The sequence below is a fragment of the Lissotriton vulgaris genome, chromosome 5 (assembly GCF_964263255.1).
Source record: "Lissotriton vulgaris chromosome 5, aLisVul1.2, whole genome shotgun sequence".
Taxonomy (NCBI): domain Eukaryota; kingdom Metazoa; phylum Chordata; class Amphibia; order Caudata; family Salamandridae; genus Lissotriton; species Lissotriton vulgaris.
In genome coordinates, this window is record NC_141693.1 from 277535798 (window position 1) to 277554804 (window position 19007).

The window sequence follows — 19007 nt, forward strand, 5'->3', positions numbered from 1 at the left end:
AATCTTCCTTTTTCCCAAGACTCCCTGAGATATAGTCTCTAGAATCACAGGGTTGTGATCGCTAAAAACTGTGGTTTCTACCTTATAGTTAATAGCTTCAGGCAGAATACTTGAAGATAAAAAGATATAATCTATAATTGTGCCTGTGTCATTGCCCACATATGTCGGTAACCTCGGGCCTGTAGAGCAACTACATGATTCATAAAGGTTAAAAGTAGCTAAGAGCAATTCCAAAGCCTCTCCGCGTGATGTGTGTTCGAAATGCGGTGGGGAGGAATAGGGGGAAAATTCCTCGTATTCCACATGGCAATCCGCATGGCATGGGTGGATGTTAGTCTCCCATAAGGATCACCTCATACCCATGGGCACTATTCTCACTGTGGGTGGACAGGAATTCCTCTAGAGTTACCAAATGCTCGTTTGGGGTTTGACTGACGGGGGAATTATAAAAATTAACAAGTAATATGGAGTGAGAGTTTGATGTAGTTAGTTCAACCGCTAAACAGTTTTTTGAGTTAGATGTAATATGTCTTGGCTTTCCTTGAATATCTAATGAGATGTATATAGCCAAGCCCCCCTTTGCCCTTCCTGCTTTACTAGAATCTGCAGGTACAATAAAGTGGGAAAAGCCGTCCAGAGCCAGTCTGTCTGACGTTTCCCATGTTTCTTGAAAGGCAAGGACGCCGTAGGATCTAATTATGTCCAGCCAGTTCTTGTCGTTCTATTTGGCTCTGAGACCAGCGATGTTCCAGCTCATAATTCTACAGACCCTAATACCTGCAGAGTTCTGAACTAATGAACTAAGAGCAGGCTGAGGACCCTCACCATTACTATCTTGTCTTGGGGAGAGTCAATCGTTTTGGTCCATGAAGGATAACGGGGCATAGCGATTGAATAGTTGAAGGGGTAGTGCAACAGGATTATGCTGTACTGAGTGATAATGGTGAGCTGCTACATTATACCTTGGGTCCTGGCCCCATCTGAGGTTCGAATCCCAATTGCTGTCCCACCCTGGCGCAGGGGTCCTTGGGTAAGTAACATTCTGCTGTTCACCGTAGAAAAACTTTAGGGTTAAGGGAACAACAGTACCCAGTCTGCGTTGGGGAGGGAATAAGTTAGCAAGAATGTTGGGAAGGACGTCGAGTTGAGAAACTCACTGCCACGCAGTCCCCTTTAAACTTTTTCGTCCGGTTTCCCAGCCAGGGGACCCTAGTTGCTGACTTGATTACACTTGCCAGATGGTGCTTTCCCCCTGATGCTAGCCGCATGTTACTGGTTAGCCAGTGTAAGGCCTTGCTAGTGAGAGAAGTGGGGCTTTCCACGGTTCCCCCTTCCAGAGGAGGGACATTTGCTAGAACTAAAACCACTGGTGTTGCTTCAACTATGAATTGTAGGGGGTCCGTTGAGTGAGCTTGTACTGGGGGGATATTGACCGAAGGGGTACTGCCTGTTGGAATGTTAACTGATAAAGGACCCTCATTGCTAACAGTCAATGTTGGTGGATGAGATGGTGAATTCTCCTCAGGCAGCTGGTTTCCTACGCCTTCACCTACAGCATCTCCAACAACATTTCCCCCTGTGTTGTTACTCAAATTTGTAACTAGCGTAGTTATATTTTCTACCCCACCTGCAACCATAGTATGAAGTCCACCCAACTTCTTGACCTCCGCTTGCAGTTTATCAATTTTTGATATTAGAGGTTTAATAATAGTGTTGATTTTTAACTCAAGGAAATCAGCAATTCTTTCAAAAAAAGCATCCTCAAAAGTGTGATTTGATTTATCCTCAACACTATTCACTTGCTTAGGTTTTGGGGTAATAGCCCTCTTCCGTCTTGTCCCTGAACGTAACCCGCCCCCCTTTGGTGGATTTTTGGTGCATAGTCGTCTTGGCCTGGCGGCATGCCCTATAGGCGACTGCTCGTCCGCTGAAACGCGGGTCTGTTTCTCTTGTTCGGAGTCAGTGTCAATGTCAGTGTCGCCCTCCGCCTCTGCATTGGGTCCCTCAGAGGCCGGGGCTGCGTGAACAGGTGTGCCAGTTGTTCCTTGGGAAATAGGGCCGCTAGTAATGGCCACGCAATGAGCTTCTTGCAGTATGGTGTCATCAATCAAAATAGATGCGGAAGGGGACAGACATCGTAAATCAGGGGATTGGCTCAACCCCAGAGACTCTCTCCTCTGCATGTTTATTTTTTTAACAGTTTGAACAAGGTAATTGTCAATAGTGTTTTGCGGGACTTCCTCATATTTTTTGGGCATGTTTACAAAATACACGCAAACTCAGTGTTGTGCAAACAAAATGGCAGGTAGCAAATTCTTAAAGCAGCAAGTCTTGAAGAATGGGTCACGCAAGTATTTCCTGCAGCGTTTCTGGCCCTGTCCCTGCCTCCTCCTGCCGATGAGGGCCGTAGAGGGCCCGCCCTTTGCCCGGGCTTAGCCCCGGGCGTCCCGCGACGCGGGGGTTCTTCTCAATTTATGGCGCCTGCTGGAGCTTTCTGGCGCGTGTGTCATCACCTAGCACGCGCCGCCGCGAGGCCTGCTGGGTGTTGTGGTCCCCTGGAGCGGCGGCGCGGAGTCTGATGGCTTTGTGACTCTTGGCGGTGGCGGCTAGAACGGCTGCTGCTTTTAGCGCCCTTTTCTGACTCTCGGCGGTGGCGGCGGTATGTGACTCTCCCCCGCTCTGCCAGGGTTCTTCTCAATTTATGGCGCCTGCTGGCACTTTCTGACGCGTGTCGTCACCTAGCACGCGCAGCCGCGAGGCCTGCCGGGTGTTGTGTTCCCCCGGAGCGGCGGCGCGGAGTCTGATGGCTTCGTGACTCTTGGCGGTGGCGGCTGGAACGGCTGCTGCTTTTAGCGCCCTTTTCTGACTCTCGGCGGTGGCGGCGGTATGAGCCAGTGGTGATTAAGAGCCTCCCTACAGCCAGATTACACATGTACAGTATTTGCAGATGCTAGCAGTTGCAGTGCTGCGTCACAGGATGACACACCAGCTTCCTCTAAGGGAACTGGAGCCCCCTTCACAGTGGAGGACTCTGCACATGCTGAACCACCGCCGCCGACTTGTGGCCTTAAAATACGAGTTCTTAATTGTTTTTTGTTTTAAGTGAAGGGACTAACGAAGTTAAGCAGTATGCAAGTGGCATCATGATGCTTGACCTTACCGCATGGCATCACTGGAAGTGACATCACACACCATGATGTCCTGGGAAGTGACATCACAAGAAGTGGCATCGGATCTCAACACTTAACACGTTTCGTAGGTCTATCATGAGTCCATTTGCGTGCATTATAAGATTCAACAAATTAGATTTTGTGTCTGAATTGTGCCAAATAAGTGATGCAATCCCAACGCAAAAGATGGTCCTCATTGTTCGTATTATTTTTTTTTAACTCTGCCTTAAAGAAGTTGGCAACAAGGAGAAACATAGCAGTACATCTATTCAGCTTATTTGGTTGCAAAGTCTTAATTTTAAAATATCTTGAGAGATTAAGGCACCTGCTGCAGAGATCATTGCGTGCCCAGTGAATCCTAGGGCATACTAATACTGGTAAAATAGGTTTGGAGGGCAACGCATTTGCTGGAGTGACCGGTCTAGTTCCAGTTTTAAATCAAAGAAGGGTAGAGGGTTCATGTGTCTCCTGCAAAGCACATCTTCTAACATGCAGATGACATATTTTTTATTTTATATAGCGAGGTGAGTTACTGCTTTTAATACACAGATCATTTTGTTACTCGCAGTTCATGAATTGTAAACCTAATCTAGTACAGCAAGCATGAAGGACATGCGACTCCTACACCTTGTAACCCTCACTGTCTTATATAACACATGTTGCTCATTGATTTACACATTTATAGGATTTATTGTCAATATATAATGTGTACGTGTTATGTAAAGCGTCCAGACTCCTTACATTGGGATAAGTAGTACCATAAAAGAAATAAAACAAAATAGTGGTATTTAAATTATTTGTGCAACTACTGGAGCAGACCAAAACTTCTGACATTGTTACAGTACAACCATATCTCTTATATACAGGAATTGAACAATGTAAAAAACAAGCCTCTCCTAGGTGTTTGTGAAGTGATAACAAGCTATGTGCCTTTGTTTCCACTCCCTTGAATTTTCATCTAGATTTGAGACTCTTGTAGCCCCAGCTAGGGTGTTGGAACAAAAGGAGGCCCGATTGCCTCTTAAATTCGGCCTTTCTTATGGGCCCAGCTGAAGTCTGAAATATGAAAAGCCCCCTCGCCATCTTCACGTTGCTGCTAGAAATGAAAGCAGACAAGTTGCAGGTTCCTGCTGAATGTGTCCCGGTGTCTGTGAATTACACTGGAAAAAATTCAGTTTATTTCAGTGGGTCCCACTTCTTGCAGGATGGATGGCGCCCATCCCGTGAAAACAGGTGGTGGACGGCGTGTACCCCCGCCACCCCCATCAACTGTACTTTGAATACAGGTGTTAATAAAAATAGAGCATTCACCAAATCGGCTTACTGCAATCAACTAGCGTCATTTATTTAGTTCTAGACAATTTATTTTGTTTTTTTGGATCAAAGCGCGTCATAAGTTTCCCTTTCTTGTTCAAGAGTTGATTTACATGCTTAAGTGACAGACTAAGCTTCTAGTTAAAATATGTTCATTGTGCTTCGAGTGTGACGCACGTGTCTTTTATATTCAACTATTTGTGATGAGTCTGTTGCAGCCATTCTCCATTTTTGTAGTTAATGGGACCAGGGCTCAGAGAAAATGATTAGACCAGAATTACATGCCTGCTGGTCACGTGGACTAAGTTTTAAAAAAAAATTAAAGCTGTAGTGTTGCTCCTTAAGTATAAGTAACGTGCAAAGAGCGTCTGTGCAGCACTCCACAGGATTGAATAAAGAGTTAAACTTGGATGATTTTTACGTAACAGAATTGGCAACTATCTTCAGTCCTGAACTGGACCCAGTAGGACAGAAGTTTCAATCCTTGCTGTTGTATCTGGATAGTGGCTGCTAATTTTGAGCAGGGTCTGGGGTTCTGGACTTTTAGAGTGCCGCCTCTTGTGCCTGCGGCGGAGCGACCTCCCTGGGAATCCATCGAGGTGGGATCTCGGCACAATTCAATTGATGAAAGTGGGTGCATAGGATGCGGCTCCCCTGGTCACACGCTGGATTGGCTTGCAGTTTCCCCTCATGATGCAGTGTAAACTCGCAGGCAAAATGAATCACTTTTACGAGTGTATTGAGGTGACCTCGCCATGCAAATATGCCTCTAACCTGGATTATCAGCCATTTTGGATTGGTGATACTTCAACATAATGGCATGAGATCTCGCTTTTGGAATGCTTTGTGAACTTGTGGGTAGAAACACATCAATGCTTTTATTGAGGTAACATTGCCCCACGGACACATTTCTGACTCGGATTGATGGCCATTTTGGATTGGTCGTACCTTAACATTTACTTTTCAGCGCATTGACAAATGTGACGCTATCTACTCAACTTTGCAGCTATTTTAAATTGGGTTTCACCCTCAATACCCTGGTTGGTTATAGTGGTGGCCATCTTGTGAAATTAGGTAAGTAAACAGAAGTTTATTCTGCAAATTTTATTTTTAAACATGTCCCTCCCAAAACCTTTACTTAGTCACCTCTTCAACGATTTTTGACATCTACCTTAGAAGTGCAAAACACACAAGATGATGGACAGAATGTTGCACATTGACAAACCATTCACCCCCAGTCACAGATCTGGGTTTAATCCATCGTTATTTTGCACACCACACCACCCCAGTTCAGACATGGCCATATGCAAATCAGTCTTGACCCTGTGCCTCATTGAAACAGTCCAGCCCGAACTGCCAAACCATGTCGTCCTTGGACCGGAATCAAGCGTCCTAGGACTGGTTTCTGGCTATCAGCTGTCATCAGCCAGGATAGCTTGACTGCAGTGGCGTAGTGAGCACGGGACCCACGTCTGGGCATACCCTGCCCACCTGGGGTGAACAGCAAAACACACAAGATGATGGACGGAATGTTGCACATTGGCAAAACATTCACCCCCAGTCACAGATCTGGGTTTAATCCATTGTTATTTTGCTCACCACGCCACCCAAGTTCATACATGGCCATATGCAAATCAGTCTTGACCCTGTGCCTCATGGGAACAGACCAGCCTGAACTGCCAAGCCGTGTCTTCCCTGGACCGGAATCAAGCATCCTAGGACCGGTTTCTGGCTATCATCCGTCATCAGCTAGAATAGTATGGTGAGCAAAAAAACGATGGATTTAGGCCCAGATCTCTGTACTGGGGTGAATGTATGACATTGTTCTGCATTCTGTCCAACTGTTTTTTTTGCATTTGCCACCACGATTGGGATGGGTATGATCAGACGTGAGTCCCCTGCTCTCCATGCCACTGGAATCCAGCTATTCTGGCTAATGAAGGCTGAAAGCCCGAAACTGGTCCTCGGATGTTTGTTTCTAGTCCAGGGAGGACCTGGCTTGGCAGTTCGGGCTGCACTGTTCCCATGGGGCACAGGGTCAAGACTGATTTGCATATGGCTGGGTTGAAACTGGAATGGCATGGTGAGCAAAAAAACGATGGATTTAGGCCCATATCTCTGTACTGGGGTGAATGTATGACATTGTTCTGCGTTCTGTCCTTCAACTGCTGTTTTTGCATCTACCTGAGAAGTGGCATGAGTCGAAATAATACTTTCTAAATTATATGGATGCAATTGAAGCTGAAAAACGAGCACCAGTGATAAAGATTTTATTGTATTCCTTTCGTCCTCAAGGTCTCAAAGTTTACAACAGAATAGACAAGAAACCTAGACCACCTACAGAAACTGATGTTGTAAAAAAATGCAATTGCAGATTTGGATGACTATTCGCCTTCTGTTTGCATTGCCATAGACCAGTTTAACTAGGAAACGAGGCAAATCAGAAACCATTGATGAATAGGTCTCCTCACTAAAACAATTATCAATAACTTGTAAATTTGATCAACTGCATGATGAATTTATTAGAGAACAAATCATAATGCATGTGAATGAGTATGTTCAAGAAAAACTATAGGCTAACAGGGACTCTATGAGCAGAAGTTATTGAGAGTGAAAGGAAGGCAGAGGTATCAAATAGGTGTGCAAGAGTAGCTTTAAAGAGTAATAAAACATCTTCTAAAGAAGTAGTGCCTAAAGTTATGTTATGAAGATTTGTAGAGCGCATTTATCACCCAAAGGGTTTCCAGATGCTGGAGTAGGTTGGTAGACAGATCCGGCTCCTAGTCGAATAGCCAGGTCTTCAGTTTCTTGGGAATTCAGGAAGGGATGGAGAAGTCCTGATGTGGTATGGAAGATTTTTCCAGGATTTGGTGGTGATGTAGGAGAAGGAATCTCTTCCTGAGTTGCTTCTGCGCATGTGGGTTATGTGTGCGAGGAGGAGTGAGCCCGAGTGCAGTTGCCTGATGGGTTGGTGTAGGTTGAGCCGGTGGTTGAGGCAGGCAGGGCCAATGTTGTGCAGAGCTTTGTATGCGTGGGAGAGCAGTTTGAATTGGCATCACTTCTGGATTGGTAGTCAGGGTAGCTACCTGAGGTGGGGCGTGATGTGGGTTACTCTAGATGTTGAGAATGAGTCTGGCAGCGGCATTCTGAGTGTTCAGGAATTTGTGTACAAGTTGATTTGTGATGCCAGTGTAGAGTGCGTTACCTTAGTCCTCGAGTCTGCTGGGTATGAGGGCCTGGGTGACCATGCGTCTTAGGTCGATGAGGAGCCAGTGGAATATTTGTGGGAGCATAAGTAGGAGAGGGTGACAGCGTTCACTTGTTTGGCCATTGTGAGTTTTTCATCAATGATGATACCAAGGTTTTTGGTGTGGTCGGTGGGGGAGGGTGTGGGTACCAGGTCTGTTGGCCAACAGGAGGAGTCCCATGGAGAGCTCTTGTTTTCGAAGATTAGGACTTCAGTTTTTCTCTGAGCTGAGCTTTAGGCATTTCTGTTTCATCCAGTCAGCTAATTAGGTGCAGGTGTTGAAGTTAGTCCTGGTGGTGTGGTGTTTGTCTGTGAAGGGGAGAATGAGCTGGGTGTCGTCTGTGTAGATACAATGTTCATTCCTTGGGATCTTATGACGTGGACGAGTGGTGCCATATAGACGTTGAAGAGGGTAGGGCTCAGTAATGATCCTTGATGGACTCCACTGATGAGATTCTTCGGCTCGGAGGTCTTGTGGGGGATTCTGATTGGCTGGGTCTGGTCGGAGAGAAAGGTGTCTCGCCAGCTCAGGGCAGGACCATGCATTCCGGAGTTGTGGAATCTTGTGATAAAGGTGCTGTGGGAGACTATTTAAGGCTGCAGAGAGGTCGAGTAGTATGAGTGCTGCGGTTTCTCCTTTGTCCATGTTGGTCCAGAGGTCATCAATTCCTGCGATGAGAGCAGTTTCGGTGCTATGGTGGTGACTGAAACGAGACTGTGAGATGCTCAGTAGGTGGTGGTGTTCGAGGTGGTTGGAGAGTTGTTTGTTGATAGCTTTCTCCACAGCCTTGGATGGCAAGAGCAGGTGTGAAATGGGTCTGTAGTGTCTGAGCTCCTTTGGCTCTGCTGTTGTTTTTTTCAGGAGACCTGTGATCTCTGCATGTTTCCAAATGTCCGGGATGGTTCCACTTTAGCTGGAGGTGGTGGTGGTAGTGATGGTGAAGATGGTGGTTGTGGTTGGGTGGGAGCTGATCAGAGTCCTTTTAAGTTTGAAGATATGGCGGGGGCTGGAGTCGGTGGAGGCCCCGGAGTGGATTGTTCTTATGATTTTGGGACTGTCCTCTGGTGAGGGGTGTCCAATTTGTGATATGGTGGTGGTGGGCAGCTGGTTGATGAGTTGTTGTGCTTTGCGTTGGGTGTCGAAGTTTCTGTTGATGTTGAGAGTTTGGAAGAAATTGGAGAGGTTTTCACAGAGGTCTTCCGAATCGGTGATGAGGTTGGTGGAGGCTGAGGGTTCGGAGAATTCTTTGACAATGTTGAATTACTCTTGCCATTTGTTGCAGCGAATTTCCTGTCTGAGAGCTAGGGTTGTTTTTCTTCCATCGTTGAGTTGGGTGCGGTTTTTCCTGAGTGTTGATTTGTAAGAATGTCTTGCGGTGGTGTCACAACTGGTGTAGTGTAGTTCCTTTATTCCCAATAGGCTCTGCGCATTGGAATAATATATCCTATAGATTAAACGTAGGACTGAGGTCAACTAGGTCTCTATCGAATATACTAGACTTAATTGTGCGTGTGCCAGCTACCTCAGGTCATTAGAAACTTTCTCGATTACACAAGAAGGGATTAGTTTCTGACAACCGCATAAACATGACAACTTTGTTTCCCAAGAATAAGAATATATCTCTGTCGTGGAAACAATAGATAAGTATTTCACTCAGTCAATCGTGCATGCTTTGTTTCAACAGAGTTGGAGAGAAATAGAGAGACTGGCCTTTTCAATAAAAGGGCTTATTAAACAGTCTTCTTTCTCATGCAAGAGAGGTGAACTGCTAAAATCGTTATGCAGACTGCAAATTATAATGCGTACAGCGAGAATATTATTATAAAATACTGTAAGAGCATTGTATGGTTTCTAAGCCATATAAAAATACATACATAAATAACATTGACTAAAATACTCAACTGGTGCTTCTAAAATACGCCTACCCCAATGTACCTAACTTAAGTCTAGTACGAGGGAAGACGTAAGTATTGTGTAGCATAGGTTTAGTTGTTTTTGCCAAGAATCTACCAAAGGTTTCTCAAGGTTCTAATCAGTTCCATACCTTGGTTTAGAATGAAGGAGGTCTGGTATCTCTTTCTCCGGACTCGATTTCCCAACACGCCGCAAAGGGAGCCGGAAACACTGGAGCTGGATTCTCGGCAGGAGAAAGGCAGCTTCTTGATCAGTGCGTCAGCTAGAGAGTCTGCTTCCTACGGCACTTGCTATAGTGAGTTGCGTCGGGCAAGTAGGTCTTTGAACTGCTCCGAACCACCTTATCTTGCTAGAGCAAGTGAAGGTATATTTATACCTTGAAGGTGTTTAGAAATGCCATAGTTTGACTGGCATATGAACGTCAGGAAAGAACCCCCTGGGAATACTTGTCCTTTGTAAAGTAACTGAGTTCTTGGACAAATCAATATTCAAGCAAGGGGAAGTTCCCTAAATGCTTAAGCCGTTTTTCCAAGAAGTCGTTGTGACGTTTGATACTGGTGGAAGTAGCTATGCCTATTTTTGGGTAGCATGGGCTATGCCTAAATAATGGCTTGATTTCTATGCCTATATAAGGGCAATGTGAATTGTACCTATATAAGGGCATGAATCGGGAAAATTCATTCAGAGCTTAAAACGCCACACAACACTGGTTCTCCTTTTTTCTATCCATATATTTGAAAGGTCTTTTGGAGTTTCTAAGGTCTGCAGTGTACCAGCTGGCTTGTGTGTTTGTTCTTGAGTGTCTGACGTTCTCCAGGGGATCTACGCTGTCGGTGCTGGTAGTGATCCAGTAGTTGAAAGCTGTGATGTCGGCATGCAGGTCGCCAATGAGGTAGTGAGTGTGCTGGTCTAGTCTGTCATTTATCTTGTTCCAGTTTTGTATGAGGTTGTAGCCATCTTGGCAGAGAGGGGTAGAGTGCATCGATGGAGAATTGGATTATGGTTGGTCAGTCCAGGTGAGCGGAGTGAAGTGGTTAAACTTGTTGGCTGTGAAAATGGGTTTGTGGTTGAGGCCCTGGATGATCTGGGTGAGTCCTAGGATCTACAGACTCTTGAGTAGGTCTGTGGAGTTGGGGTCTTTTAGGTCATCAAGATGTAAGTTGAGGTTGCCAAGTAAGATGAAATCTTTGGAACTGATGGGGCTATGAAGTATGTGAGGAGAAGGGTAGTCCAAAATCTGGTCTAAGCAATTCTAGTAAAAAAAGACCTACAGGAGGGTGACCTGAAAGGGATACACAGTGGTACTGAATTCAAGAAAGGAATTGTTAAGAAATGCTTCAGGTGTGGGTACTACGGTGGACCCACAAGACTGGAAGGAGGCAGTGGTCATCCCTCCGAAGAAGCCTGATAGAGATTCAAGCAATCTGAAAAACATGTGCCCAATGGGTTTTTTCATCTGCCCCTGCAACGATCCTGAAGAAGCATATAAACCAGGAGTTATCCAATTATCTACTTGCTCACAAACTCCTGGACCCTTGGAGAATGGGTTCAGGAAGTATCTTGGCACTGAATGGGCACTTAATGCTTCAGCGGATTGTATCCACAGGCAAGTAGATGTGTCAGCAGCCTTTGACACTACATCTCCATCAGTGTTGGTGCAAAGGCTTTGGCAGGCCGGGCTCAAGGACTTGGCCCTTGTCATTGGAGTCATTCCTGTGTAGTGGAACGATCAGTCAGTTGCGCAGACTTCAGAGTAGTACCCTTTCAGCTTCCTTGTGGGGTTCCTGGAGAAGTGTGGCTCACTGGTTAGAGGAGGCAGACCTGGAAGCAGAGGTCAGCCCGGGACCAGAGTTCAATTCCCGGCTCGGCGGGGTCTTGAGTCCTAAAATGTCCATGGACTCGACAATTCTCGCTCCGGTGCCTACTCGATTCACGAGTTCACACTCTGCGACCCTGGGCAATAGCTTGCTTAATCTCCACAACGGCCCCTCGTGGCGGGATGCCTGGCTTTCACCTTGCGGATACCCTGCTGGGGTTATCTCAAAGGGGAATACCAGGACGGGTTCCCTAAGCAAGCGCTTAGAGACCGGTTGGTGATTTGTGCTATATAAATTCCTGTACATTTACATTTATGTACATTCCTTGAGGGTTTTCCCCTAAGCCCTACCCTATTTAACTTGTATGTTGTGCCTCTAGCGAAACTGGTATGCTCCTAAAGTTTCCAGGTGTCCTATGCGGATGATACCCAGATTGTTTCCAAATCTGATGACTGGGAAGAGGTAGTGGACAGGTTTAGGGCTTGTATGGAAGAGATAACCGGTAGATGAGGGTGAACTGGCTTAAAATTAATGGGGAGAAATCAGAGATCATGGAGTTTGGAGGACAGAAACTTGGGGTACTTTACCTGATCCAGCGGCAATGCCAAAAACCTTGGGTGATTTTTGATAACATATTGACTTTCGATTCCCTGGTCAATAGAAGAGTGAGCTCTTTCCTTTGAATGATTGGGGTCTTAAAGAAAATATTGCCTCTTCCGAAAGAGCTCAGAGTGCCAGTGGTCATCACATATCACCTCCCACTTGAACCACTATAATGCCCTGTATCTTAATGTTAATCAATGCTTATTAAATGAGCTCCAAATCATTCAGAATGCGGTTGCTCACTTGGTCCTGGGAGTACCCAAACACTCCTGTTAGGGAAGGATTGAGATCTCTACACTGGCAGCTAGTTAAGCGGGTGCCCTTTAAAGCACTTTGCTTGACTCCTAAAGCCTACCACTCGCAGGAATCTAGCTATCTTAACACATCCCTGAATTGGTAAGTTCCTGGGAAACCTTTGAGATAGCTGGACATTATAAGGTGATGGTTCTGTTTATGTAAGAAAGCCGGGTGTGGGGGGAGTTAGGGATGGGAACATGTTTTCAGTGGCGGCTGCCAGACTGTGGAAGTCCCTTCCTGAACATATCAGGAGCCTAAATTTGCTCCTGTTTCAGAAGCAAGTTAAAACATGGATTTTTGCAGATTACGCTTCAGTCGGGGTGGTATTAAAGAGGGTCTTTACTCGCCTTGGGTTGTCACTATCCATGTGGTTCTCTACTGTTCTTAGTGCTTTGATGCCTTTCAGTCGAATGCACTCCAGAATGCTAGATACAAATACAAATGTAGAAGTTTAGACCATCTGGCATTTCTCAGAAATTGTCATGCAATTTATCAGAGGTGTTGAGCATGTGGCACCAGAAGCCATTTTGCAAGTCTGTGTAGGAAATCGAAACCTGTGGGGGGGGGGGGGGGGATTGGGGGGTGGTCTTGGGGGGGGGGGGGGGGGGGGTGCGGTAGTTAAAATAGTGAAAGGAAACAGATTCTGATACTGAATCAAAGAGGGTAGAACCAGAATTGTGGTCAATCTCGTGCTACGTTACAGAAGCAAGTCAGTTTGTGAAATAAAACAAGACCCAGAAAGCCCAGATCTTGTATTAGTTGTAGGGAATAGTACTGATTCCTCCAGTAAACATTTATGGCAGAGATTCCCTATGGTATTTTCAGGAAATCTTAAAGCTTTAAAGGGTTGCACACAAGATAATATTGAAAAAGAATGCTAAGCCAAAGTTGCATAAAATGAGAAATGTAACATGGCCTGTGAGAGGAAGTGGTATAAGAAATTCAAAAGTTATTGGAAGCTTGTGTCATAGAACCCGTGGGTGTATCAGAGCGGATTGCCACATTAGTCGTGGCCAGCCGGGGTAATGGGAAAATAGGATTGTCTGGACTTTGAAACTTCTTAATGAGGATTGTTATCAAAGGTTTTAATTACCTGACATTAATGAGATGTTAGCCACAACTAAAGAGATTAAGTGATTTTCATCAATTGATCTGTCTTGTGCACACCATCAGGTATGTTTACATCCTAAATGTAAAAATCTTATTGCATTTATGACACAAGTGTTGTTTTAGGTATGTATGGATGCTGTTTGGGTTAGCATCTGCTTCTCGTGGTGTTCCAAAATGTGACGTACCAACTGTTTAAAACTTCAAAAGTACTATATTTTTTCCAGGATGATATTTTGCTCATGGAACAAAGACAAGGATGGGATCGGACCCAAAAAATATTTGCTTAAAACAATCAAGGATGCACCTATTACCGGCTAGTAAAGCTGAATTGATCTTTTTTTTTTTTTTTTTTTTAAATAGATCATTGAATTTATTTCTTTTTTTAAAGAGATCATTGAATCTGCGCCAGGTTTATAAGAAATGTTTTTACATTTTTCATAGCTCGAGACAAATGATGAAAGACCAAATCAAATTTGTTTGTTGTGAACAAATATAATAAGATTTTTACTCATTGAATTTTTTTTTTAACTCTTTTAATTCATTACATGGATTTAATCCAGAGTGTAAATGTATCACAACCATTGAAGCTTATTGTAAAGATATTGGAGTTGTTTCATCACAAATTTATTTGAATGAAAGGTACTATCTTTACTTCTGAGGGCACTATCTCCAGCTGAAGAATGTTACTTTGTGATCGAAAAAGAAACATTGACAGTTTAGGGTTTTTAACGTTTCAGGAATTTTGTATGGAGTTTGGAAGTTTTAATTAGGTGTAATCGTAAACCTCTTGGGATGGGTTATTGACTAGGGATGGGTGGCTTACTGCTACCGTAAGAATTGTCCAGTTATCTGAGACTCCTGGATTTCCGATCCAGAAGTCCGTATGTTCCAGTGGATACAAATAAAGCTGCTGGCTGTTTTTAGCAGGGTGCAGTTACCCTTGAATGAAGTACCTGAGGATAATTGGGAATAATTAAGTAGTGTGGGTAGACACTGATGGTTTAGATGACATTAAACAAGAAGAATGGAAATTGGCATGTGAAAAAACCCTGAAATTCTTAAGCAAGCTGTATGTTATGTTATTGATGGTGAGCCTAAAAAGAGAGTGTTGAGTAAGGAACTCAAGAGTTTTTGCGAAGTACACAATGAACTTTATCTTCAGGGTATGAATTTAGTGAGAGGAGAGTAAGTTGTTTCCCCATGGATTCTTAGACAGAGAGTTATTGGCATATGCCATAAGGTATATTTGGAAATTGTGAAAAATAAAAGGAAGAGCAAGGAAAGGTATTGGTGACCGGAAATAGATGTAGAAGTTGAAAGAGTTGTTCAAGAGTGCACAGTTGAAGGTACAGACAAGTTTCAAGTTATTTTAAAGCCACTTTTGTGTCCCATTAAATGCACTAAGATGGCATAGGGAGGTGGTTTTTGTGGGCATATATGGTTCCTATTAGTGATGTGGATGGAGAGAAAAGTACATTTTGTTAGGCATTAACTATTTTTCTGAGTGGCTGGAGGTAACTATTGTAGAAAATGCTAGTTGTGAAATTTCCCGATTTCGTTTTCCAGAGAGCGGTTTACCTAGGAAGGTGACAACCAATAATGGAGCACAATTTAAATCTCAAGAAGTTGAAATATTTTTGATACGTAATGGAGTAGATCACAAATACATGTCTGATAATCATTCTGATGTTGAGGAAGAGTAAAGGTTTATTAAGGTAAGCAAAGGTGTTCTTCAAATGGTTAAGAAAAGAAAATTGAAAGTGGAATTGGAAAAGGATGGTTTGTATGTATCGTACAATGCCTGCGCTCACTAGTTTTAGCCTGTTTACTATTATGAGAGGAAGGGTTCCCTTCTCCAAAGATACAGTAAGTTGAATGAATTAATCTAAACGGGTTATATGGTCAGCTGAAATTGTCAGATAAAATATTATACCGGCACAATGAGAGTACAGAAACGTTTCAATGGAAAGGCAGGTCCCAACATTGTTCAGTTACAAAGAGGTGAGTTTGTTCCTAGTAAAAACGTGGTAAGGTAGGAAAATGGAAGTGTATTTTCTAAACCTTTAGAAGTTTTGGAAGTTTCGAAATTCATTTAAATTAAGTGATGGTAATATTTGGCATATAAATAGACTTGCAAGAGTGCAAAAATGGGGTAAGAGTTGGAAGGAAAGAGCATGTGGATAAAAAGTACAGTAATTTTTCATAGTAATGTGAAGATGTAGAAAATAATACGCATGTTGGGTGTTATGATTGTATTGTGGATTGAAACATTAATAGGGTAGATTCCTACAAGGAAGTCATCAACAGAACCAAATAAGGACATAATATCAAACGTCCAACTGATTTGGAGGGTTATGTATCCTAATTAATTAGTGTCCATTTAATTTTGTTTAGTTTTGTAAGGTTTTTGGTGCATTAAAAAAATGTATTTTTATTAGAAAGGGAAGGGGATGAATAGTGTTGCCCTTTAGGTATTCCATTCTTGATGACCTTCAGAAAGGAAACTCATGTATTATTTTGTGATGGGGGATTCCAAAACTGGTAAGAGGTGAGCTAGAGATTTTGTTTTCTACTTTAGTTGCACTAGTGCAGTCTGTTTTGTATACTTGGTAGGCATTTAATTACGTTGCTGTTCGGAGACGAACACAGGCAAGAGCTCTTAAATGTTGCCCAACTGATTACTTTGACTGTTTGACAGTCTTCACACATAATCACGCACACCACTTTGTACGGTGTGAGCTTCCACAACTTTGTAATGCGTCAAGTGCATCCAGAGCTGCCCACTTACTGAGCAAGATGGATTTATTCAAGTGAAAACCTATTTCCATCCAACCGATCCTTCGCGCTCGGTGGTGTGCTCTCGTGAGATCTTTGCTTGTTGTTCATTTTTATATTGTTTGGATGTTGGAACACAGTTTTCACGTGATTTCTTTTTTGTCTTGCAGAGCAAACGGGACCATCTGTTAATGAATGTAAAATGGTACTACCGCCAATCAGAAGTCCCAGACTCTGTGTACCAGCATTTGGTTCAGGACCGACATAATGAGAATGGTAAGTTTACTGTTGGACTGCTGCCATACTCTTTAGTGTCATGTTGCATGCTGAAGTTATTTGCTGCAAAGTAAGCAAGTGATGTGTAAATGGAAGCAATATTATGGATGCGTGGGTACATTTTTTTTATATGTGGCCATGTGCTTTGTCTTGATAGTTTTTCGTATCCGAATTATTTAAAAACTGCCTCAGATTTAAATAGAGAACTGCGTATATGTAAATATGCCATTTGTAGCCTAACTACACAGACAGAGGTGCTACCCAGATTACAGCAGTATAGAGTCGTAGGCTATAATATTCCCCTCATATGAGGATTTGTCTCCACTAAGCACTAGAAGTCTGTAGTCACAGATAAGTGATGTGTACATTCCTTAGAACAGGGTGTAGTTAGCAGTGCACATGCGCAGTAATAAATGTAAGCATGTGCAGAATTCAGCATCCCTAATTGTTGCTCTCCTTTCTCTCAGATTCTGGCCGTGAACTTGTGATAACCGACCCTGTCATTAGGAACCGAGAGCTCTTCATCTCGGATTATGTTGACACCTATCACGCTGCCGCCCTCAGGTGAGTCGAGTTGAATGAATATGCATGTGATCAACTTAGTATCACAGAGGGAGTGCTGTGCCAAATCAGAGCAATGGACTTTCTCCTGCTATATGCTTTTTAACCTTTTTGCGGTTAAAACTATTACTTTTTACAGTGTTTCGTTTATTTTTATTGTTTTTATTTTAAATCCGTTTATTGCAGTCATACCAATGTGGCTTTCCCATCTCGGTTCTGCCTCAGGCAGTTGTTACATGTAACTTTCTCAAGGAAGAATAGCCCCATTTTCAGTGTGATTAATTGTGCTGGTGATTTAGGTATGGTAGTTCCAGAGCTGCAAAGCCCAGTGAGTTTGTGCACAGCCACAGGCTTATGTGTTTAAGGTTATTCACCATCTTCTCGCTAATCTCTTCCTAACCTGGAAAAGTTTGAAAATGTACTCCTGAGAGGGCAGGGGTAAAACCTTTTCCAGAGTGAGAAAAAAAGTTGGGTTTAAGAAAAGTAGTTTCTTCATGGGAGAAAATATTTTTTCTTGGAGAAAAAAAAGTTTTTAACAAGTGAATTTGTACTTGCTCTGCAGACGTTTGCGTGAGAAAATATACAGATATATATATATTTATTCATGTGAAAATGTAATTAACAAATATCTTTCAGTAGTATGGTTTCCATTCCTACTTCTGAAAGTTAAGTAGTTTTATAGAGTGCACGGCTGCACCGGCGAAGGGGCTTCCCAGCGCTAATAGCAACAGAAGGGAGCCTGTAGTAAAGGAACGAGGGGAGTCTGATAGCCTTACAGAAGCGCAAATGGCAGACAGGAGGAAAGTGAACTGCAGAAGGAGGCCTAGAGTGAATGGATAAGGAGAGTCTAGAAAGCCTTATGAAAAGCCAAGTAATTCTCAATGCTCCGAATGTGTATAGGGAGTGAATTGCAGAGTTTAGCTGCCAATGTGCGAAAGGAGCGCCCACCAGCACGTACCCGCCTTACCCGGGGAACAACCGCCCGGTCATGGCCTATTGAACGGAGTTGGCGGTTGGAGGTGTATGATGAAAGCAAGTTGGCCAAGATGCCAACGAGAGGAAAAATTAAAGATCCTGAAAGCAATACAGAGGGATTTAAACTCCACTTGTCTGGCCACCGGCAGCCAGTGTAGCAGACTAATAGCACTGGTGGTGAAGCAGATTCTAGGAAGGCCAAGGAGAGTTCTGGCAGTTGCATTTTGGACCCTGTGCAGCCACATAATCTCTGTTTTATTTGCCCCCAGGTAGAGTGAGCTGGCGTAGTCCAGTCTCGACAGAACGGAGGCCTGGACGATCACCTGCCTGATGGATGGATCGGGAAAAAAAACAGAGGTTTGAGTCCCCGTAGTATACCGAAACACGTCGCTGCCACTTTCTTAATTTGTGCCTGATAGCTGAGGGCTGAGTCGACCCAGACACCTAGACTTTTCACCAACTGATTCGGGGCGGGTGCACAACCCAAGGTAGCAGGCCACCAGCGTTTACTCCACAGTTTAGGATCTTTCCCTACCTGCAAGACCTCAGACTTGCTGGCATTGAGCTGGAGGCAGTTGGCAGTCATTCACTCCTGGACAGCCACAAGACCGATCCGAAACTTGAGTGTCATGCAGACAGTCATCTGAGAGAGCAGCTACCAACTGCGTATCATCTGCGTATGATAATACTGTTAGCCCTCTACTCTTGGCCACTGCTGCTAATGGCTGGACAAACAGATTAAAGAGCGTTGGGCTCAAAGCTGAACCCTGCGGCACACCCTGCTTGATAGTATGAACCCTGGAGGTGAAATTGGGGTTGTTACCTGGAAGGTCCTCTCCGAAAGAAAGGAGGCGAACCAGTCCAGTGCCTCCTCCAACCTTTGCAGCAAGATCTGGTGAGAGACCGTATCAAACACAGCACTGTAATCCAGTAGGATCAGTGCCGAA

At 43.9% G+C, this 19007-nt stretch overlaps 1 protein-coding gene across 10 annotated transcripts in view; it reads left to right on the forward strand.

Moving 5' to 3' along the window:
* The window catches only part of RERE (arginine-glutamic acid dipeptide repeats), a 1284697-nt gene that overhangs the window by 575542 nt on the left and 690148 nt on the right, over positions 1-19007 (forward strand). For all 10 annotated transcript variants that reach the window (XM_086921406.1, XM_086921411.1, XM_086921410.1 and 7 more), the window contains exons 5-6: positions 16419-16524; positions 16992-17088. In XM_086921406.1, coding sequence (XP_086777532.1) covers positions 16419-16524; positions 16992-17088 — 203 coding nt within the window. The remainder of the gene's footprint in view (positions 1-16418; positions 16525-16991; positions 17089-19007) is intronic.